This window comes from Piliocolobus tephrosceles, chromosome 2 (genome assembly GCF_002776525.5).
Source record: "Piliocolobus tephrosceles isolate RC106 chromosome 2, ASM277652v3, whole genome shotgun sequence".
NCBI classification, from domain to species: Eukaryota; Metazoa; Chordata; class Mammalia; order Primates; family Cercopithecidae; genus Piliocolobus; species Piliocolobus tephrosceles.
The window spans coordinates 63,514,976-63,539,198 of NC_045435.1; the positions used below are offsets into that span (position 1 = coordinate 63,514,976).

General features: G+C 40.2%; 1 protein-coding gene across 1 annotated transcript in view; it reads left to right on the plus strand.

Moving 5' to 3' along the window:
- Positions 1-836: 836 nt before the first annotated feature.
- Positions 837-24,223, plus strand: part of SHQ1 (SHQ1, H/ACA ribonucleoprotein assembly factor) — a 111,223-nt gene continuing 87,836 nt past the window's right edge. The window contains exons 1-5 of the mRNA XM_023199973.1: positions 837-1,119; positions 4,894-4,958; positions 6,875-6,997; positions 8,063-8,217; positions 14,435-14,547. Coding sequence (XP_023055741.1) covers positions 977-1,119; positions 4,894-4,958; positions 6,875-6,997; positions 8,063-8,217; positions 14,435-14,547 — 599 coding nt within the window. The 5' untranslated portion in view covers positions 837-976. The remainder of the gene's footprint in view (positions 1,120-4,893; positions 4,959-6,874; positions 6,998-8,062; positions 8,218-14,434; positions 14,548-24,223) is intronic.

Genomic DNA, 24,223 nt, shown 5'->3' on the forward strand with positions numbered 1-24,223 from the left:
CCCCCCCCCCCACACACACACAGAAAAGATGTCCTCAGACAAGTGTAAGGACAAGAGTGAGAAAAAGGAAAGAAGGGGAATACAGAGGGATCTTAATTTGTGAATGCAATCACCGACACGGTGTAAGAGGCAAACGTTCTGAGTTCTAATCACTGTAAAATGCGTGGTTATAAAATGTACTGCTTAACCTCCCTGGGTCGTTTTCTTTAGAGTTTGCAGCGTGGAATAGATGAGATTAGTGGGATGGACGATCTGTTAAAGAGAAAACTCTTCAAATAAGCGGTTAAGAATGAGAGAGAAAGCTGCAGAAAAAGAGAAGTGGAAAGAGAGGGAGGAAAGGGAAAGTGTAAGAGGAATTGTTAATAAGGCAGGTGAGGACTAAGGGAAACCACTGTAACGGTGCTGCTGTGGCTACTGCGGTGACTACTTCAGCACATCAAACGTTGACAACTTGCCAAGTTCGTTATTAGAGTTCTACATGCACAACTTCATGCTACCCTCACAGCATCTCTATGGGGCCAGGTTCTCGCATCATCCTCGTTTCACAGAAGATATAGAGATGTTTTGTAACTTTCCCAAGGTCTTACAGCTGGGAAGTTGTGGCCAGGAAGGGATTCAAACGCACGTCTGTCTACCTGCCAAGCTAATGTTGTTAAAATCGTCTCTAAAAACCTCTCAAAAGGCTTGGTTGCTAGTCATCCGGTCGGTTAAACGCCTGCGCCCAGGCACCACTTGCCACGCCCTTTCTCCTCCCGGCGGTTTCGAAAGTTCCACCTCTTCTCGAACGGCGTCCCGTCTCCGTGGAGATCGACGTGGGGCGGGACTTCCTGCCTTACGCGCGAGCACTTCCGCCTCGAGCCGGAAGCTCTGTGGCTCTCACCGCGGGTTCCCGCGCGTGGGGACTTGTAGAGTTTGCGTGGCGGGAACGCGGCGGCAGTGAGAGCGAGCGGCGCCGGCCGTTGCGTCCGGTGCGGCGATGCTGACCCCGGCGTTCGACCTCAGCCAGGATCCGGACTTCCTGACCATCGCCATCCGCGTGCCCTACGCCCGGGTCTCAGAGTTCGACGTCTACTTCGAGGGGTCCGACTTCAAGTTCTACGCCAAGCCCTACTTTCTCAGGCGAGTTCTGGGTGCCTGGCCGCAGGAAAGGCGCATTCGTTAGATAGCTGCTTTAGAGGGAGAATGCAAGGTCGAGGGAGCAGTTCTCGACGTTTCCTCAGCTTCTCTTGGTGCCAGGGAAATGTCCTCTTCCAGGGGAGCGTTTTAGATGCTGCAGAAGCCCTTTTCCTTCTTAAGCTTTCTTAAATCCCACATCAAAGGATTGCGGAATCACTTGAAAAAGTGGCGTTTGGACCGTGTCACTTGCCCGTTTCTGCCGTGTCGCCCTAGTTCTCGTTCCGTTCTGACTTGTTCTGTTCTTTCCTTTCACTCCGCGTTCGCTCTCCCAGTCTCTCCCTCCCTGCAAACGGCGCGCGCTGACATCCCCGTGACTTCCCAACCCGTCGGTCCTTTTAACTTTGCCTAGGCAGCCTTCTCTTGATCCATCTCTTGTCTGTCCCCTCCCTACTTCCTGAAATTCTTACCTTTTTTGGACCTCTTGACACCATATTAGCCTAGTTCTCCTGCTTCCCTGCTGTCTTTTGCTCCTCTGTTTGGTTTTGCCCCTGATGTGTGGTTGTTTCCCCCAAGTCTTCGTGAGGGGCCATCAGTACTTGATTTGTTTAAGTTATTCTCATTGCACAATCGTAACCTTAGTAGCAGCTAACACTGATCACCCGCAGTGTGGTGGACAAGCAGTTCCGTTAAGTGCTTTATAATGCTGTATCTCATTTAACTTTGACGGTGTTGCTTAGGGATAAGCACTGCTATTAACCCCATTCCACAGAATCCGCTGCTACATATTCATCATAAAGCATTGCCAATCTTTTGTCCTTTTCTTTATCCATCTTCCTCATCTTTCTCAAGTGTAGCTGCAGCCTACTTTTACCACCCAAGTACTTTTGTGATACAAACCTTCTCCACCAGTCAAGGTGGTTTTTTCACTGTTCCTGAACCAGTTTTGCTCGGATTTCCCTTAGACCGTGTAACGTACCTATTTGAATATATTGCAGTTTCCAGTTTCTTAATTCACTTATTTCTTTAGTTTGTTTATTGAGTTTCAGTGTTGGGATTATTGCGCTGAACAAGACAAAGTTCTGCCCTAATGTACTTTACACTGGGGAGAGGAAAACAATAAACTAGCCGTCTACGTAATTGTGGCAAGTGCTATGAGGAGAAAGAAGTGCATGATATAGAATGAAAAGGGGCCCATATTTTACAAAGTAGTCAGAAACAGCCTTTCTGGGGAGGCGATATTTAAGCCAGGATGTGAAGAATAGGAAGATTATGGTGGTAGCAAATATTTATTGAATTTTTACTCCAGGTTGGTGCTTTATACGGATTATCTCATTTGTTATTAGGACAGTGTTACAATGAGGTTTTATTATTTACCCGTTGCTGTGGATGGATTATTTGTGGGCACCCCCCCAACTCTTGCCCCCAAATTCATATGTTGAAGGTCTAATTCCAGTGTCACTTCTGCCTTATTGTATTCATCAAAACAGTCCCAGAGCCTGCTGAATTTTAAGAGGAGGGGACATAGACCTTCATGGTTGGGAAGAGTGCTGTGAGATGGGCATTCTTTGAAAATACAGTTTGCCTCCAGACGTGGTGGCTCACGCCTGTAATCTCAGCACTTTGGGAGGCCAAGGTGGGCAGATCACTTGAGATCAGGAGTTTGAGACCAGCCTGACCAACATGGTGAAACTCCATCTCTACTAAAAATACAAAACAATTAGCTGGGCTTGGTGGCAGGCACTTGTAGTCCTAGCTACTTGGGAAACTGAGGTGAGAGAATCATTTGAACCTGGAAGGCGAAGATTGCAGTGAGTCAAGATTGCGCTATTGCACTCTGGCCTGAGTAACAGAGCAAGACTAGGTCTTAAAAAAAAAAAAAAAAATACAGTTTGCTGTGGCATACAAAGGACGAATAAAACCTGGTCCCTCTCCTTGAAGAATGGAGAGTGTAGCTGGAGAGGCACCCTGTAAGCAAATATGATTTCCTATACAGTAAGAATTGAACTCTAGGCTTTTAGAGTTTAGGGGAAGGGAGCTGGTAATAATAGCTCACATTTTTCTGAATGCTCACCTATTGTGCCAGCCACTGAGCTCTTTGCATTTTCATTTCATGCTCATAGTAACTCTTGGATAGTTACTGTTATTTCCCCCCTTTACAGAAGAGGGATTTATGATTCTTGAAGAATGATTTACTTGTACAAACAAGGTTGTTACACATCTGGTAAATGGCAGATCTGGGAGTTAATTCAGATTCTGACACTAAAGTTAGTGTTTGTAACCATTATAACAAACTCATCCATAAACTGACTCCTTATTCTGGCTTAGAGGGAGTTTCATTCTGAAAATGTATTGAAGCTTGAGGAAACCTTGGGATTAAAGGCTCTGGGTCGTTTGGGACTGTCAGATGTTTTTGTTTTTAATCATATTTAGTGGGAAACAAGGGGGAGGGCCATGGAAGGAAAGGAAGCTCAACTTTCAAGTCTGGAATGATATGGAGTGGGCCTGAGATGCCCTTCTGATGAGTTTAAATTATCTAGGCAGTATCAGGCAGCCATAGACGCTTTTTAAAATAGAAAAGTGACAATTAGATTCCTGTTTTAGAAAAATTCTTTTGGGGCCTCAGTGGAAGACTGATTGAACTAGGGTAAAACTGGAAGCTGGGAAATCACTTCATTTCTTTTTTCTTTCTTTTTTTTTCTTTTGACACAGAATCTTACTCTCGCCCAGACTGGAGTGCAGTGGCGTGATCTTGGCTCACCGCAACCTCCGCCTCCTGGGTTCAAGTGACTCTTCTGCCTCAGCCTCCTGAGTAGCTGGGGCTACAGGCATGCACCACCACGCCCGGCTAATTTTTGTATTTTTAGTAGAGATGGGGTTTCTCCATGTTGGTCAGACTGGTCTTGAACTCCTGACCTAAGGTGATCCACCTGCCTCGGCCTCCCAAAGTGCTAGGATTACAGGCGTGAGCCACTGCACCCAGCCAATCACTTCCTTTCTTTTAGTACTAAAGATGGGTAAATCCCCACATAATAATGATGAGATTTGACACTTTTGCTTTCTGCTTTTTTTTTAAAGTAGTAATTTGCTTGATAAAGGCAATTGGTTTTATGTTTCTTTATTGTTTCCCATTGGGTATCTCTTATCTGTGCAGATTAAGTGTCTCTTATCTGCAATTTCAGATTTTCTAGAGTTTTGGAATATTTGTGCATACATAATGAGATATCTTGGGGATGGAACTCAAGTTTAAACTCAAAATTTATTTGTTTTATATACACCTTATACACATAGCCAGAAGGTAGGTTTATATAATACCTTTATTAATTTTGTGTATGCAACCAAATTTTGACTCCTTTTTAACTGTGACTCATCACATGAGGTCAAGTGTGGAGTTTTCCACTTTGTGGTGTCATGTTGGTGCTCAAAAAGTTTCAGATTTTCGAGCATTTCAGATTTTCAGGTTAGGGATACTCAATTTGTATTTTAACAGTAGTGATAACTACTATTTATTATGGCTTTTCTTTTTCAGTATCTACTTTATTGGTGACTAAGGGTCACCAATTCAAATAGAAAGATGAGTCATCTCTGATTTCTGCTTTCTTAGTTGGGGAAAGAATCTAACTTATTTTGAATCTAACTTATTTAGTTTATTAAAATGTGAAAGAAATATTGAGGAACTTTTTTAAAAAATGATTATTTTGATGGTTAAATGTTTACAAGTATTGATGGCCACTTACGTTATAATTTAAGGACTTCATGAGACCTGTGTTAAATCTGCAGATTAACCCTTCCTGGAAGAATAGTAGAAAATGGAAGCGAGCAAGGGTCCTACGATGCAGATAAAGGTATCATCTTTGGAATTTTTTTAGTTTATTTCTTGGGATTTTTCACATTATTTACATAATTATCTTTCAAGATACCATGGGGACCTTTCGATATCTTTCAGGTACAATCTGTTCTGATCACTCTTTCTTGCCTCTTAGTGTCTAGTGCCTGTTATTGATGTTTTTGTCCCCCGCAAGTCTTTTAAAGTATTTCACAATATTCTTCAAAGTAAAGTTAAATACTCTGGTTCTATTTCCTAGAGTACTTTCCCTACATTTAGTAGACGTTTAAAAGTAAAAGTTAGAACATGTGAAATGATTGATCATAAAAAATGTAGATGACTTATGAGCTTATGAATGGAATCTTTCTTGTATAATTTTCACACTTGAATTTTAATAACAGGTAGGTGAGAGAGAAACTATGCATGGGTGGCATTTAAAGGCTAATTGAATTTTCTCCTCATGATTGATGAGCCCTTCATTTCAGCTAGCCATGAACCCATTTATTTTTCCTTTATAGAAGCCACTGGCTTCCTTTGTCATCGGATTTAGAACACCATGTGTACTCTTGTGTACTTCATTCAATGAATATTTATTGACCTTACTGAAGTGGGCTAAGGTGGGTTAAATGACAGAGATCTAACCCATAATGCAGTGTAATTAATGTGTAATGAAGTATAGTGAAACTGCCTTCCTAGATAGTAAACCGGCTTTTAGTTATAGGTAAGTTGCATATTGAAACAAAATTATTAAAATTTAAAAGTACACAGGAGTTAAGGAAGATTGTATATACGGAGATATTTGGGCTGAGTTGTATTTGATATGTTGAAATTCAGTTCAGTACACTGAAAAAGGCAAAATGTTTTAAAACATAAGAGTGCTAAATAATGTAGTGAGTTCCCAGGGAAGCCTAAATAAGATTGATAAACCAGCCAAGGAAAGAAAAGAAGTACATAGAATTTGAGTCTGCCATAGACTTTAGGGATAGATCTCCTGACATGCCAGAAAACCTTATTAAGCCGTAGTTGTTGTATCTAAGATTCTGTGTATTTTTAAAACTGCTGCCATTCTCCATTGGATTAGGTATTCGTATTTTTTCCTCCTTTTCCAAAAGTCTAATTAGTAACTCCTGGTTAATTCTAAGCTATTACCTTCTTAGGACATTGATTTTTAGAAGTTTTAGCTTGGATTTTTAATATTATCAGTAGGTGAAGGTCATACTGTATAAGATTAAAGTATTCTATAGCTTTAACAGATTAAGATATATATATATATATATATATATATTTTTTTTTGAGACGAAATCTTGCTCTGTTGCCCATACAGCAACCTCTTCCTCCTGGGTTCAAGCGATTCTCCTGCCTCCTCCTCTCAAGTAGCTGGGACTACAGGTGCGTGTGCCACCACACCCAGCTAATTTTTGTATTTTTTAGTAGAGATGGGGTTTCACCATGTTGGCCAGGATGGTCTCGATCTCTTGACCTCGTGATCTGTCCACCTTGGGCTCCCAAAGTGCTGGGATTACAGGCATGAGCCATTGCACCCAGCCAGATTAATCATTTTTTATAGAAATGACAGCTTCTGAAAAACCCTTGTTAAGAACCTTTTTCTATCTTGACTTGTATTCACCTAATCTATGATGACATAGTTTTAGAGCTCTGTAAAATAGAATTATGTTTTACCAAGGCGTGTATTTCTTAGATATATTTATGAAGTCTTTGATTATTTTATTTATTTTTTTCTTTTAATTAAAAATTTCTTTTTATTATTTTCTGTAGAGTCGGGGTCTTGCTATGGTGCCCAGGCTGTTCTTGAACTCCTGGGCTAAAATGATCCTCCTGCCTCAGCCTGCCAGAGTATTGGGATTACTGGTGTGAGCTATTGTGTCTAGCTTTTTGAATATTTTAATCTAAGCATAAAACAAATTTATCTTTAAGGAATTTTTACCATTCGCCTGCCCAAAGAAACCCCTGGCCAGCATTTTGAGGGGCTGAACATGTTAACTGCTCTTCTGGCACCAAGAAAATCCAGGACAGCAAAACCACTTGTGGAAGAAATAGGTATGTTTATTGCAGTTGGGAGGAAATTAAGATAAATAGAAATATTTGGAATGCTGTGTATTTGTAGGGGAAATGGGATATAGTGAATAGGAAATTGAAGAAAATACTTCAGGTATAAGGTGCTCATGTGAAACCATATGAAAATAGCTTCTTTGGTGATATAATTAAGACATTAAAAATCCTGTTGAACCAGATCTCTCACATTTTTGGATCAATTGAAGCAGCATTTTGTGGTTGGCAAAATATTAGCATCTTGAGCTAACATCAGAAGTATACAGTTCAGTGAGTTACGTAAAACAGGGGTCCCCAACCCTCAGGTTGCAGACCAGTGCTGATCCATGGCCTGTTAGGAACCTGGATGCACAACAGGTGAGCAGAGGGCCAGAAGTATTACTGCCTGAGCTCTGGCTCCTGTCAGATCAGATAAGATTCTCATAGGAGCATGAACTTACTGTGAACTGTTCCTGCGAACAGTGTAGGTTGCGTACTCCCTATGAGAATCTAAAGCCTGATGATCTGAGGTGGAACAGTTTCATCCCCCAAAACTATCTCTTTACCCCTTTGATCTGTGGAAAAGTTGTCTTCCACAAATCCAGTCTCTGGTGCCAAAAAGTTTGGGGACCACCGATGTAAAGTGAACACCACCTCTGTCAAGAAATAGAGCATTTCCAACGCCCTGGAACCCCATCCTGTATTCTTCCATTACTTTGTGCTCTCATCAGGGTAACCACTATTCTCTGTTTTGCCTGTTATTGCGTTGCATGTATAGGTCATACAGTATGTGTTATTTTTGTCTGGCTGCTTTCACTTAACATTATTTTTGTGAGATTTATTCATACTGTAGCTGAGATTCATTTGCTTTCATTGCTATGTAATATTCCATTGTATGAATATACCACATTTTTGGTTCTTTTTTTTTTTTTTGCTATCATGAATAGCAGAGCTATGAATATTCTTGTACATGTCTTTTGGTACATCTGTGTGGGCATTTTTTCCTATACTTTTTCTTCCCCTAGTTGTGCTTAAGTCCAGTACTTAAAAAAATTTAAAATTTAACACATTCAGATGCTTCTGAGATTCCTGAGGAAGTAGTTGATGATGAAGAGTTTGATTGGGAAATTGAGCAGACACCCTATGAAGAGGTATCAGAAAGTGCTTTGAATCTGCAGTGCCACTATGGCTTTGGAAACTTAAGATCAGGAGTGTTTCAGCGGTTACAGGTATGTTGTCTTTCTGAAAGATCTTGATCTATAGGATTTTTCCATTTGGATATTTTAATTTCAGTTATGCTCATACTCGGTAGTTTTTAAAAATAATATTACAGGAGGTGATTGTATTTAAGCACTTAGCACAGCTAAAGTACATAGATGTTCATTCCCTTCCATATCACTGGCTGTTCTGCCTAACTGTACTGCTCTTAACAGACGCCCCGTGGCTTTCTTTTTTCTCTCCTTTATTCAGTAATGTAGACATGAAGTTTCCAAAGTGCTAAACAGAACTCTTCTCTCATACTTCCTGTAAAGCTTTATGTTTTATACTTCTGAAAAATGGGATCATGTACTTACAGCATGATGTCTCTTCTTTTAGGTATATAAATGAAATAGAATGTTCCTGGTGAGAGTGAGATTGTGTGTTTTGATCAAATTGTCTAATTCTTGGTGTGTAGTAGGCACCATTGTCTGTTTATTCTTTTTTTTTGAGATGGAGTCTTACCCTGTCACCAAGGCTGGAGTGCAGTGCAGTGGCACGATCTCGGCTGATGGCAACCTCTGCCTCTCAGGTTCAAGCAATTCTCCTGCCTCAGCCTCCTGAGTAGCTGGGATTACAGGCGCCCACCACCATGCCCAGCTAGTTTTTTGTATTTTTAGCGGAGATGGAGTTTTACCATGTTGGCCAGGATGGTCTCAAACTTGAGCGATTTGCCTGCCTTGGCCTCCCAAAGTTCTGGGATTACAGGCATGAGCCACTGTGCCCAGCCCATTGTTTATTTATTTGTTTATTTATTTTAAGACAGAGTCTCACTTTGCTGGAGTGCAGTGGCATGATCTTGGCTCACTGCGACCCCTACCGCCCGGGTCCAAGCGATTCTCCTGCCTCAGCCTGCCAAGTAGCTGGGTATACAGGTGCCCATCACCACGCCTGGCTAATTTTTCTATTTTTAGTAGAGACGGAGTTTTGCCATGTTGGCCAAATTAGCTGGATGTGGTGGTGCGTGTAATCCCAGCAGTTTGGGAGGCCGAGGCGGGTGGATCATGAGGTCAGGAGATCGAGACCATCCTGGCTAACATGGTGAAACCCCGTCTCTACTAAAAATACAAAAAATTAGCCAGGCATGGTGGCACCTGCCTGTAGACCTGGCTACTCGGGAGGCTGAGGCAGGAAAATCCCTTGAACCCAGGAGGCAGAGGTTGCAGTGAGCTGAGATCACGCCACTGCATTCCAGCCTTGGCGACAGAGCGAGACTCAAAAAACAAAACTAAACAAAACCTGTTTAGAATGTGGTTTATTATCTTAAGACATATTTGAATTTACCAAGGAGAGGGAAAAGACCCAGGTTCTGGTCCTGCTCCTGTCTATGTTTAGATTTGGGATACCAGGCCAGTTATTTGACCACAAGTACGTTTTGTCTCCTCTTTTGGAAAGTGGGGATAAATTTGCCCACCTACTTTATAAGGCTGTCTTGAAAATTTAAAAAGAGAATGCATGTGAAAAGTCTTTGGAAAGTGTAGAATGCTGTAAAGACTCCTGCCCTTGAAAAATATACAATGCTCTCAAAATTCCTTAAAGGGAACAAAATTGAGATTTACTTAGAAGCAAATAATGCTGATAAAATAGCCTTCCTTCTAAAAACTTAGGTGTTTTTCTGCTGAGTTGTGGTCTGCCCATATTCTCTGCTTGATCACAATCGCTGGTGATCTCAGAGGTAATTAGAATTGTCAGTTTTGTCTGTAGCAGGAGCTACAGTGAATGGACCTCAATTGTTCGGCCAAGAGATAGTTTGTGGTCAGGCTGTTTGGGGCTTGCCAATCTAACGCTGTACATGAATGATAATAAATGTCACACGGCTAAGTACAGATTTTACATTTAGATTAGAAGTGCTTCTTGAGGCCAGGGATTTGTTACTTAATTGTTGCTGCTGTTTACGGAAAATCCTTTTGAAGGATTTCTGACACGTTGCCGAGATGTTGTAGGAATGCCATAATGTGAACCTAGAATGAGTCCCTTTTAGGTCAGAAATTCTTGTATCTTGAAAATGTTCACTTAATAAATAATTTAGGTTTTTTTGTTTTTTTTAAGCTGCTATACTTTCTATCTTTTTGGATGTCTTAACTAATGTATCAAATACCTGGATATTTATTACTTAGGTTAAAAACATTAAATATTAACCAATATAGTTCATGCCTGTCTAATCCCTTTTTGTTTACATCCCTCTATTTCCCATCAGAAATAAACCACTGTGCCTGCGCGTGGTGGCTCATGCCTGTAATCCCAGCAATTTGGGAGGGTGAGGCAGGAGGGTCAGGAGTTTGAGACCAGTCTAGCCAACATGGTGAAACCCTGTCTCTACTTAAAAATACAAAAATTAGCTGAGCATGGTGGCACATGCCTGTAATCCCAGCTATTTAGGAGACTGGCAGGAGAATCGCTTGAACCCAGGAGGTAGAGGTTGCAGTGAGCCGAGATTGCGCCACTGAACTCCATCCAGTCTGGGTGACAAAGTGAGACGAAATCTCAGGGGAAAAAAAAAGGAAATGAACCACTGAATTTAATGTTTATTATTCTAAGCATTTAAAATGGCTTAATTGTCTAAAATCATTAAACTCTTCAAATTTTAATTGCATGAGCATTGCTTTTCTAAACAATTTGAATGCATATTCCCTAATGTAGGGAAAAAACGGCTGAGCATCTGGGAAAACTCTAAGGGTTTTATAAAGTGAATAGTATACTACTTGTAGTATAGGTTTATAACCCCATATGTGGAATGCTGGGATCACACAAAGTTCTGAAGACTAAAAGTTTTAAAATATTTAATTTGGTGGCAAAACTTAACCTGAACTGATACAGGTTTTTAAATCCCACTTAGTGTACATATTCAAAACTTCCTTGTAGAAGTAGTGTTTGGATATGGGCGCTGCCCCAGACATCTTAGAGGGTATTACATAAAATATGGTGTGTGCACCATGTTACCTTTCCAAACTCTGAAGGAGTGAATTCTGAAGCTCACCTTGCACCAGGGGATTTGGGTAGCACTGTGCTGAGTACTGTGTGTGCAGCAACCAGACTTTTTTAGAAATCAAGTGTAAACCCAAGATTCCAAAAATTCAAATGTATCCTCTTGAAGGTATTAAGGTAGATATGTTTTATGAAATATTGCCACAGAAGTCTTGCATAATTGGTTAATTACTTGTACAGTTCTTCTGCATTCACAGCTGCTCTGTTTATGGCAGCTGTAACAAGTGGTTCAAAACTGAGTGATCATGTAAGGTTAATAATATGACCCTATTTCTATGAGTAAAGCAGCTAGAAGAAACTGAAATGATGATCACAAATAAGATATTTTAGAACATCTCTTCTAATTTAAAATGATTTTGAAAACTTCACCATTTTCTCAAATACTATTTTCGCACAAGTTTGTTTTTTCTAGTTCTGCCCGTAGATGAAGAGGTGTCCATACAGCTTCATTAACTATTCATATCAGTATTTTTACAGCTTTTTACAGCTTCATTAACTATTCATATCAGTATTTTTAGCATTTAGTATTTTTACAGTATTTTTACAACCTCAATAGATGAAAAATGGCTTTTTTTGTTTCTAAGAATAAGAGCAATACAGATTTATTATAGAAATATAATACAAAGAAGAAAGTTAAAAAATTCATAATTTCAACTCAGGGATCTTTTCTTCATTGAATAATTTAGCCCTTTACAGAAGTCTTTCACATTTTTTTGCCTCCAATTTTTTTTTTTTTTTTTTCCTGAGACGGAGTCTTGCTCTGTCGCCCCGGCTGGAGTGCAGTGGCACAATCTCAGCTCACTGCAAGCTCCACCTCCTGGGTTCATGCCATTCTCCTGCCTCAGCCTCCTCAGTAGCTGGGATTACAGATTCCCGCCACCATGCCCGGCTAATTTTTTTGTAATTTTTAGTAGAGACAGGGTTTCACCGTGTTAGCTAGGATGGTCTCGATCTCCTGACCTCGTGATCCACCCACCTCAGCCTCCCAAAATGCTGGATTACAGGCGTGAGCCACCGCACCTGGCCTGCCTCCAACGTTTTAGACAGGATTTGCTTGTAAACTTCTATATGTAAACTGATAATAAGAAAATAAAATAGTTTTGCTGAAACAAATTCTCTGAACATTCCTCCCTCTACTCCCCATACACAGAGATATACTCTCCCTACCCCCAGTCTTTTTTTCCTTTCTGAAATTGCTGCCAGCCACCAGGGTGCCTTTGGAAAACTGCCCTGGCTGCTCAAAGTCAGGACTTCACAACAAGCTTCTGGCAGCAGTGGCTGCCAGCAGCAACAATCCTAGAGTCTTTGGGCGCCAACCCAGCAAGCTCCTGGGACTGCTGCTGCCAGCGCTGCAGGACGCTAGGCTTGCTGGCCCTGTCCTTTTGGCCACACGGGGACCTGAGGCCATTGTTTCCAGGAGACCCACTAGCCAGATGTGTTCACTGTTCTTTATTTTCTCTCTGGATTGTCTCTGCCTAACCTATGCATAAACTTCCATAAGCCTAATTTAAATCCTACATGACCTTTTTTTGGCAATGTCTATCTTTAGATGGCTCTAGTAGCTAGTGGCCATAGCAGTTGTTTAAAAGAAAAAGGAACCTTTTTTTCTTGCTGTAGTTGAACACTTCTCATCCTCTTTCTTCCGTTTGGTTGATTGATGCCTTCTGCTTCTAAACCCCAAGCTACCTTTGCTTTTAGTTTGTTTCTGTTTCTTTTTAGGGTCCAGTTTGAACAGGGCTGCTGCATGTGACTGTGCATAGAACAAGCCTGGGTGGGGCTTGCATTGCCATAGAACACTCATGTTCTGCTGTGTACATGTTGCATGACTATATGTGGAGGCCCCGAATCTGGAGGCCAGGGGGAAGAGGAGAGAGGAAAATAACTGCTTTATTTTATGTTATGTTATGTTATGTTATGTTATGTTATGTTATTTTATTTTATTTTTCGAGATGGAGTCTCGCTTTGTTGCCCAGGCTGGAGTGCAGTGGCATGATCTCAGCTCACTGCAAGCTCTGCCTCCTGGGTTTATGCCATTCTTCTGCTTCAGTCTCCCGTGTAACTGGGACTACAGGCACCTGCCACCATGCCGGGCTAATTTTTTGTGTTTTTAGTAGAGATGGGGTTTCACCGTGTTAGCCAGGATGGTCTCGATCTCCTGACCTCGTGATCCGCTTGCCTCGGCCTCCCAGAGTGCTGGGATTATAGACATGAGCCTGTAATCTCTCTCTCTCTCTCTCTCTTTCTGTCTCTCTCATAGAGTCTGGCTGTGTCTCCCAGGCTGGAGTGCAGTGGCATGATCTTGGCTCACTGCAGCCTCCATCTCCTGGGCTCAAGCCATCCTCCCACCTCTGCCTCTCGAGTAACTGGGACTACCAGCATGAGCCACCACGCGTGGCTAATGTTTGTATTTTTTGTAGAGATGGGGTTTCGCCATGTTGTCCAGGATAGTTCGAATTCCTGGACTCAAGCAGTCTACCCGCCTTGGCCTCCTAAAGTGCTTGGATTACAGGTGTGAGCCATCACGCTCAGCTTGTATGTAGTCTTTTACAGGATCTGAAATCTGAAATGATCCAAAATCTAAAACTTTTTGAGCACAAACATGGCCCTCAAAGGAAATACTCTTTGGGGCATTTCGCATTTGGGATTATTGGAATAGGCCTGATGAACTGTATAATGCAGGTATTCCAGAATTTAGAAATATTCAAGATCCAAAACACTTTGATCCCAAGCATTTCGTATAAGGGATATTGTCTGTATAGTAATGCTTCTTTAGACCAGCTGAGCTAGACTATAGGAAGAAAGAAGAGACTATGTGTAGATGTCTGAAAATCAAGCCACTCTACGTTGATAACTTTCAAATATCTAGGTGTAAATGGGGAAATGGATGTTGAGTTAAATGTTCCTCCTTGCTTGTAGGGGTTTATTCCATTCTGTTTTTTATGTTACACTTTTATAGCCTTAATATCTGTCAGTCAGCTTGTTTGTTATAAGGATTAAATGAGATAAGTTATGAGAAAGATCTCACAGGGCCTAACAAGTAGTAGGTGCTTAAACATTTGTTGGATTTGAATCTAAATGTCATAGGTGGCATCATGGTTTACTGATCAGTTAGGTTCTTCCTGTGCTTTGGCATTTTGTATAAAATTTGAGTTTTAAATGCTAAATATAGGAGATAGCAATTATTTCTTTTCTGGGTATCCTCAGGATGAATTGAATGATGTTATTGATATTAAGAATCCAGATTTCACCCCTGCAGCTGAACGAAGACAGAAGCGCCTGGCTGCTGAGCTGGCCAAGTTTGATCCTGATCATTATCTGTGAGTAATCAGGTTTTTGAAGATTAAATAATTTACTTGACATTTATTTTAAAATTTTTGAGTATCTTTTTAACTCTGCTAGGGATCTGCGTTTTGGATTCTAGAAACTATTGAAGACTGAAGACCTTAATGGACGTTTGAATTAACCTACAACTGTTGTACCTCTGTAGTCTTTGTAAGATGTTGCCTCTTATATCTCAAGTTGTTCATCTTAGCAACAGAGAACTCTTCTAACATACTTTTTAGTTTTTTTCTTGCCAGGCTTAAAAATATAATACTGAATTCATGAGACTATTACACTTCTTTTAAGTAAGCTTTTGGTTGTGATTAATGGTATGCATAAGTGAAAATATGTTTCAGTTTCTTTAAGAATTTGAATGTACCTGCACCATATTTCTTGACTGATCCCGGGATCTTCCTAATACTTTCATCCACTAGCCCTTGTAATCAATGATATGTTTCCAATGAACAAGTAATTATACTTTGTGGTAGAGTATAAATAGAATCTAATTTGAAGTTTTGCTGTATTTCCCACTGGCATTAATTGTGTTTTTGGCTATAATGTGTCTCCATCAGGCTTACATTTGCATAAAGAACTTATCTAATTAACAGATAGGTACATGATGACTTGAGAGATTGTGATACCTCCCGCTGGCCAGGATAGCAGCATTTCTTCCAAGGATTGTCGCTTGACCTCTCTTGGACATGTGGCTCTATTAGGATGCATGGAGAATGAGTGTTTTAGGTTGATGTAGACCTCAATTATTATTCTGGGTCAAGATTTTTTTAACTGTTACATATATAGCTATAATCATTGTATCTCATTATATTGGTATAGTACCTGCAGCTTATAAAGTGCACTCATGTGATTATTCGGTTTTCACAACAGATGAGGAGAGGAGGTTAAGGGACTTGCTCAAGGTCACCTACTACTAAGTGGCTTGGCCAAGACTTGAAAAGAGTCTCTCCATTTGTCATTTTGTATATCCTTTTCATGTACACTATTTCAGTTTAACTGCTGTAGCTCTTGTGATTAACATTCTATCTCCTGTGACACAGTAGGATACTAATTGGAATGGCAGGGATATATCTTGTGATGTGCAAATGGAATGAGTGATGTGTAATGATAAATGGTTGAACTGTTTAACATCCTGAGGGAAACTGGGTAAGAGCAGGGGATGTTACATTTTGGAGGACATCTGAGAGATTGAACTCCATTTACATTGCTATTTCTAATTACCTTTATCTCTCCAATTGTGGTTTTAAAGGTCCACTGAAGAGTAATTTGAAGAAACCCATTTAAAATCATGCTGAATATTTAAAGTGGAAATTTCATTGTCAGCAAATTTCTCAGGCTAGCATAAAAACAGAGTGAGCTTTACAAGACTGAAATTTCAAGTGGGAGGGAGCTTAATTAGAAGAACTGCCTATCTCCTCTCTTCTAAAACTAGAAGAATAACTATGGCCTGAGAGAATTAGGAAATTGGAATTTATAGTTAGCAGTGTGATATTATAAGCAACCCTTATTTTTCTCCGTCTTCTGTGTGTCTTTATCCAGAAGCTCATTTTCTTTAATACTATGCATGAAATATTCTTTCCGCTTCTCAAAGAACAGTTCTTACAGGAATGGTTTAAATTTAGTTATGGGCTAAGTGAGGAGAGTGGGAGTCATGAGGTAAAGATTCTTTGTGACTTTTCTGATAGCAGTAAGACTTTGGCTCAGTGTAATTTTTGTGTTACTACTTGTTATTAGCTGACTGACTCACCCAAATGTATTAATATGAAATGAAATGCAACTAAAATTCCTTGAACTTTTTAACTAAAAATACTTTTTTTTAGCTTAGTGCTTTTTTCTTGTTGTTTGTGGTTTAAACAGTGGAGAAAAAAAGGCTCACTTTAAATCACCATCTACCATGCAGATAATACATTGTAATATACACATGTAATACATAATGTATATAATATTAGCATAATATTACCTGACTCACCCAAGTGTATTGATCTTAAATGAAATGCAACTAAAATGCTTTTAAATTTTTAATTAAAAATTTTTTTACCTCAGTGCTTTTATTGTTGTTGTTAGTGGTTAAAACAGTGGAGAAAAAAAGGCTCACTTTAAATTACTATCACCGTGTAGATAATACATTATAATATACACTTGTAATACATAATGTATATAATATTAGCATAATCAATAATGTATATAATATTACCTATTTGTAAGTTGTTTGACTTTGTCTTTACAAATCATAGTGTTTCCTCATGTTGTCAGGATTTGGGGGGCTTTAGGAAAACAAATTTTAATTTCAGCCTAAGCAGAACACAGTGAAGTCAATCGATTGTAAAGAAAAATTTATACATTTCAAAGGCACATATATGATTTTAGATTGTTATTTAAAAGTCTTTTATTCTAAAATCTGGATGTTATTTAGGTGTAATCTGTTTTTTTTTTTTTTTTTTTTTGGCATGTTTTGCAGCCCACTACAGTGATCGGCATATCATAGATGATCTATAAATGTTTATTGTTTTTTATTATCCATTTCTTATTTATAATTCCTTTGGGGTATTAGTTTTACACTAAAATATGTTGACAGAATCTTGAAGCATTTCTTTTTTTTTTTATTATACTTTAAGTTCTAGGGTACATGTGCACAACATGAAGGTTTGTTACGTATGTATACATGGGCCATGTTGGTGTGCTGCACCCATTAACTCGTCATTTACATTAGGTATATGTCCTAATGCTATCCCTCCTGCCTCCCCTACTCCATGACAGGCCCTGGTGTGTGATGTCCAAGTGATCTCATTATTCAATTCCCACCTATGAGTGAGAACATGCGGTGTTTGATTTTCTGTTCTTGTGATAGTTTGCTGAGAATGATGGTTTCCAGCTGCATCCATGTCCCTACAAAGGAAACGAACTCATCCTTTCTTATGGCTGCATAGTATTCCATGGTATATATGTGCCACATTTTCTAATCCAGTCTATCACTGATGGACATTTGGGTTGGTTCCAAGTCTTTGCTATTGTGAATAGTGCCGCAATAAACATACGTGTGCATGTGTCTTTATAGTAGCATGATTTATAATCCTTTCGGTATATACCCAATAATGGGATGGCTGGATCAAATGGTATTTCTAATTCTAGATCCTTGAGGAATTGCCACACTGTCTTCCACAATGGTTGAACTAGTTTACAGTCCCACCAACAGAGTAACAGTGTTCCTATTTCTCCACATCCTCTCCAGCACCTGTTGTTTCCTGACTTTTTAATGATTGCCATTCTAACTGGTGTGAGATGGTATCTCATTGTGGTTTTGATTTGCATTTCTCTGATGGCGAGTGATGATGAGCATTTTTTCATGTGTCTGTTGGCTGTATGAATGTCTTCTTTTGAGAAATGTCTGTTCATATCCTTTCCCCACTTTTGGATGGGGTTGTTTGTTTTCTTCTTGTATATTTGTTTGAGTTCTTTGTAGATTCTGGAAATAAGCCCTTTGTCAGATGAGTAGGTTGCAAAAATTTTCTCCCATTCTGTAGGTTTCCTGTTCACTCTGATGGTAGTTTCTTTTGCTGTGCAGAAGCTCTTTAGTTTTGTTAGATACCATTTGTCAGTTTTGGCTTTTGTTGCCATTACTTTTGGTGTTTTAGACATGAAGACCTTGCCCATGCCTGTGTCCTGAATGGTATTGCCTAGATTTTCTTATAGGGTTTTTATGGTTTTAGGTCTAACATTTATTTAAGTCTTTAATCCATCTTGAATTAATTTTTGTATAAGGTGTAAGGAAGGGATCCAGTTTCAGCTTTCTACATATGGTTAGCCAGTTTTCCCAGCACCATTTATTAAATAGAGAATCCTTTCCCCATTTCTTCTTTTTGTCAGATTTGTCGAAGATCAGATGGTTGTAGATGTGTGGTGTTATTTCTGAGGGCTCTGTTCTGTTCTGTTGGTCTATACTTCTGTTTTGGTACCAGTACCATGCTGTTTTGGTTACTGTAGCTTTGTAGTATAGTTTGAAGTCAGGTAGCATGGTGCCTCCAGCTTTGTTCTTTTGGCTTAGGATTGTCTTGGCAATGCGGGCTCTTTTTTGCTTCCATATGAACTTTAAAGTAGTTTTTTCCAATTCTGTGAAGAAAGTCATTGGTAGCTTGATGGGGATGGCACTGAATCTATAAATTACCTTGGGCAGGATGGCCATTTTCATGATATTGATTCTTCCTATCCATGAACATGGAATGTTCTTCCATTTGTTTGTGTCCTCTTTTATTTTGTTGTGCAGTGGTTTGTAGTTCTCCTTGAAGAGGTCCTTCACATCCCTTGCAAGTTGAATTCCTAGGTATTTTATTCTCTTTGAAGCAATGGTGAATGGGAGTTCACTCATGATTTGGCTCTGTGTTTGTCTTTTATTGGTGTATAAGAATGCTTGTGATTTTTGCACACTGATTTTGTATCCTGAGACTTTACCGAAGTTGCTTAAGAGATTTTGGGCTGAGACGATGGGGTTTTCTAAATATACAATCATGTCATCTGCAAATAGGGACGGTTTAACGTCCTCTTTTCCTAATGAATACCCTTTATTTCTTTCTCCTGCCTGATTGCCCTGGCCAGAACTTCCAACACTGTGTTGAATAGGAGTGGTGAGAGAGGACTTCTCTGTCTTGTGCCAGTTTTCAAAGGGAATGCTTCCAGTTTTTGCCCATTCAGTATGATATTGGCTGTGGGTTTGTCATAAATAGCTCTTATTATTTTGAGATACGTCCCATCAATACCTAATTTATTAAGAGTTTTTAGCATGAAGAGTTGTTGAATTTTGTCAAAGGCCTTTTCTGCATCAGTTGAGATAATCATGTGGTTTTTGTCTTTGGTTCTGTTTATACAATGGATTACGTTTATTGATTTGTATATGTTGAACCAGCCTTGCATCCCAGGGATGAAGCCCACTTGGTTATGGTGGATAAACTTTTTGATGTGCTGCTGGATTCAGTTTGCCAGTATTTTATTGAGGATTTTGGCATCGATGTTCATCAGGGATATTGGTCTAAAATTCTTTTTTTTATTGTTGTGTCTGCCAGGCTTTGGTATCAGGATGATGCTGGTCTCATAAAATGAGTTAGGAAGGATTCTCTCTTTTTCTGTTGATTGGAATAGTTTCAGAAGGAATGGTACCAGCTCCTCCTTGTACCTCTGGTAGAATTCGGCTGTGAATCCGTCTGGTCCTGGACTTTTTTTGGTTGGTAGGTTATTAATTATTGCCTCAATTTCAGAGCCTGTTGTTGGTCTATTCAGGGATTCAACTTCTTCCTGGTTTAGTCTTGGGAGAGTGTATGTGTCCAGGAATTTATCCATTTCTTCTAGATTTTCTAGTTTATATGCGTAGAGGTGTTTATAGTATTCTCTGATGGTAGTTTGTATTTCTGTGGAATCGGTGGTGATATCCCCTTTATCATTTTTTATTGCATCTATTTGGTTCTTCTCTCTTTTCTTCTTTATTAGTCTTGCTAGCAGTCTATCAATTTTGTTGATCTTTTCAAAAAACCAGGTCCTGGATTCATTGATTTTTTTTTAGAGGGTTTTTTGTATCCCTGTCTCCTTCAGTTCTGCTCTGATCTTAGTAATTTCTTGCCTTCTGCTAGCTTTTGAATGTGTTTGCTCTTGCTTCTCTAGTTCTTTTTGATGTTAGAGTGTCAATTTTAGATCTTTCCTGCTTTCTCTTGTGGGCATTTTAGTGCTATAAATTTCCCTCTACACACTGCTTTAAATGTGTCCCAGAGATTCTGGTATGTTGTGTCTTTGTTCTTGTTTTTTTCATAGAACATCTTTTATTTCTGCCTTCATTTTGTTATGTACCCAGTAGTCATTCAGGAGCAGGTTGTTCAGTTTCCATGTAGTTGAGTGGTTTTGAATGAGTTTCTTAATCCTAGGTTCTAGTTTGATTGCAGTGTGGTCTGAGAGACAGTTTCTTATAATTTCTGTTCTTTTACATTTGCTGAGGAGTGCTTTACTTCCAACAATGTGGTCAGTTTTGGAGTAAGTGTGACATGGTGCTGAGAAGAATGTCTGTTCTGTTGATTTGGGGTGGAGAGTTCTATAGATGTTTATTAGGTCCGCTTGGCGCAGAGCTGAGTTGAAGTCCTGGATATCCTTGTTAACCTTCTGTCTTGTTGGTCTGTCTAATGTTGACAGTGGGGTGTTAAAGTCTCCGATTATTATTGTGTGGGAATCTAAGTCTCTTTGTAGGTCTCTAAGGACTTGCTTTATGAATCTGGGTGCTCCTATATTGGGTGCATATGTATTTAGGATAGTTAGTTCTTCTTGTTGAATTGATCCCTTTACCATTATGTAATGGCCTTCTTTGTCTCTTTTGATTTTTGTTGGTTTAAAGTCTGTTTTATCAGAGACTAGGATTGTAACTCCTGCCTTTTTTTGTTTTCCATTTGCTTGGTAGATCTTCTTCTATCCCTTTATTTTGAGCCTCTGTGTGTCTCTGCACATGAGATGTGTCTCCTGAATACAGCACACTGGTGGGTCTTGACTCTATCCAATTTGCCGGTCTGTGTCTTTTAATTGGGGCATTTAGCCCATTTACATTTAAGGTTAACATTGTTATGTGTGTATTTGATCCTGTCATTATGATGTTAGCTGGTTATTTTGCTCATTAGTTGATGCAATTTCTTCCTAGCATCGAGGGTCTTTACAATTTGGCGAGTTTTTGCAGTGGCTGGTACCGGTTGTTCTTTCCCATGTTTAGTGCTTCCTTCAGGAGCTCTTGTAGGGCATGCCTGGTGGTGACAAAATCTCTCAGCATTTGCTTCTCTGTAAAGGATTTTATTTCTCCTTCACTTATGAAGCTTAGTTTGGCTGGATATGAAATTCTGGGTTGAAAATTTTTTTCTTTAAGAGTGTTGCATATTGGCCCCCAGTCTCTTCTGGCTTGTAGAGTTTCTGCTGAGAGATCTGCTGTTAGTCTGATGGGCTTCCCTTTGTGGGTAACCCGACCTTTCTCTCTGGCTCGCCTTAACATTTTTTCCTTCATTTCAACTTTGGTGAATCTGACAATTATGTGTCTTGGAGTTGCTCTTCTCGAGGAGTACCTTTGTGACGTTCTCTGTATTTCCTGAATTTGAATGTTGGCCTGCCTTGCTAGGTTGAGGAAGTTCTCCTGGATAATATCCTGCAGAGTGTTTTCCAGCTTGGTTCCATTGTCCCCGTCACTTTCAGGTACACCAATCAGATGTAAATTTGGTCTTTTCACATAGTCCCATATTTCTTGGAGGCTTTGTTTGTTTCTTTTTACTCTTTTTTCTCTTAACTTCTCTTCTCGGTTCACTTCATTTATTTGATCTTCAATCACTGATACCCTTTTCCAGTTGATCGAATCAGCTACTGAAGTTTGTGCATTTGTTATGTAGTTCTTGTGCCATGGTTTTCAGCTCCATCAGGTCATTTAAGGTCTTCTCTACGCTGTTTGTTCTAGTTAGCCATTCATCTAATGTTTTTTCAAGGTTTTTAGCTTCTTTTTGATGAGTTTGAACTTCCTCCTTTAGCTTGGAGAAGTTTGATCGTCTGAAGCCTCCTTCTCTCAACTCATCAGAGTCATTCTCCGTCCAGCTTTGTTCCATTGCTGGCAAGGAGCTGCGTTCCTTTGGAGGGGGAGAGGTGCTCTGATTTTTAGAATTTTCAGCTTTTCTGCTCTGTTTTTTTTCCCATCTTTGTGGTTTTATCTACCTTTGATATTTGATAATGGTGACGTACAGATGGGATTTTGGTGTGGACGTCCTTTCTGTTTGTTAGTTTTCCTTTTAACAGTCAGGACCCTCAGCTGCATGTCTGTTGGAGTTTGCTAGAGGTCCACTCCAGACCCTGTTTGCCTGGGTATCAGCAGTGGAGGCTGCAGAACAGCGAATATTGCTGAACAGCAAATGTTGCTGCCTGATCGTTCCTCTGGAAGCTTCGTCTCAGAGGGGTACCCGGCCATGTGAGGTGTCAGTCTGACCCTACTGGGGGGTGTCTCCCACTTAGGCTACTTGGGGGTCAGGGACCAACTTGAGGAGGCAGTCTGCCCGTTCTTAGATCTCAAACCCTGTGCTGGGAGAACCACTGCTCTCTTCAAAGCTGTCAGACAGGGACATTTAAGTCTGCAGAGGTTTCTGCTGCCTTTTGTTTGGCTATGCCCTGTCCCCCAAAGGTGGAGTCTACAGAGGTAGGCAGACCTCCTTGAGCTGTGGTGGGCTCCATCCAGTTTGAGCTTCCTGGTCGCTTTGTTTACCTACTCAAGCCTCAGCAATGGCGGGCGCCCCTCCCCCAGCCTCTCTGCTGCCTTGCAGTTGGATCTCAGACTGCTTAGCTAGCAATGAGTGAGGCTTCGTGGGCGTGGGACGCTCCAAGCCAAACACAGGATATAATCTCCTGGTGTGCTATTTGCTAAGACTGTTGGAAAAGCGCAGTATTAGGGTGGGAGTGACCCGATTTTCCAGGTGCTGTCACAGCTTCCCTTGGCTAGGAAAAGGGAATTCCCTGACCCCTTGTGCTTCCTGGGTGAGAGATGCCTCGCTCTGCTTTGGCTTATGCTCAGTGGGCTGCACCCACTGTCCTGCACCCACTGTGCAACAAACCCCAGTGAGATGAACCTGGTCCCTCAGTTGGAAATGCAGAAATCACCTGTCTTCTGTGTCACTCATGTTGGGAGCTGTTCCTATTTGGCCATCTTGGAACCACCCTCTTGAAGCATTTCTTTTTTTTTTTGAGACGGAGTCTCGCTCTGTTGCCCAGGCTGGATCTCAGCTCACTGCAAGCTCTGCCTCTTGGATTTACGCCATTCTCCTGCCTCAGCCTCCTGAGTAGCTGGGACTACAGGCGCCCGCCACCACACCCGGCTAATTTTTTGTATTTTTTAGTAGAGACCGGGTTTCACCGTGTTAGCCAGGATGGTCTCGATCTCCTGACCTCGTGATCCTCCCATCTCGGCCTCCCAAAGTGCTGGGATTATAGGCTTGAGGCACCGCGCCCGGCCCAGCATTTCTTAATGGTCATTCCTCATTGCTTATTATAGTCAAGTATTCATATTTCTCTTGCTGATAATGTTTGGTTTTCTTCGTCCCCAATAATTTTTAAATTGTTGGCATACATTTTACATTAATAAGTTCTTAAAATCTTGCCTCTTTCTTTGGAAGGAAGCACAAGAATTTAGTCAGTGTTCTAAACATCTGTGAGATAAGAAAAGGGACAAAAATGATCGTATACCATTTGTGGTACCATTTTAAATTGCGATAATTTTTCATTACTCTAAATTTGTGAAAGAAGATGGTATATTGATTGAACTCTTGGATTTATTGAGTGGATATTAAGACAATAAATAGTAATTGGAAGACTGGGAGCAGGATCACATGCTTCTGAGGTGGCTCTCAATTCAAAACACAGAACTTGAGAAAAAGCATTATAATACAATTTTATGTATCCATTCTTTCATTTATGTATTTATTTGTTCAACAAATATTTGTCTGAATGAACTACATGCTAAGCAGTGTCACAGATACCAAGGACACTGTGGTGCATACAGCGAGATCTCAATCTCTTTGTTGTCCGTGGGACTTCCATTATAGTGGAGAAAGTAGACACTATTTTTATTTTGATTAAGTGCTATGAAGAAGAAGCAGATTGAAGGGTTAGAGAGAGACT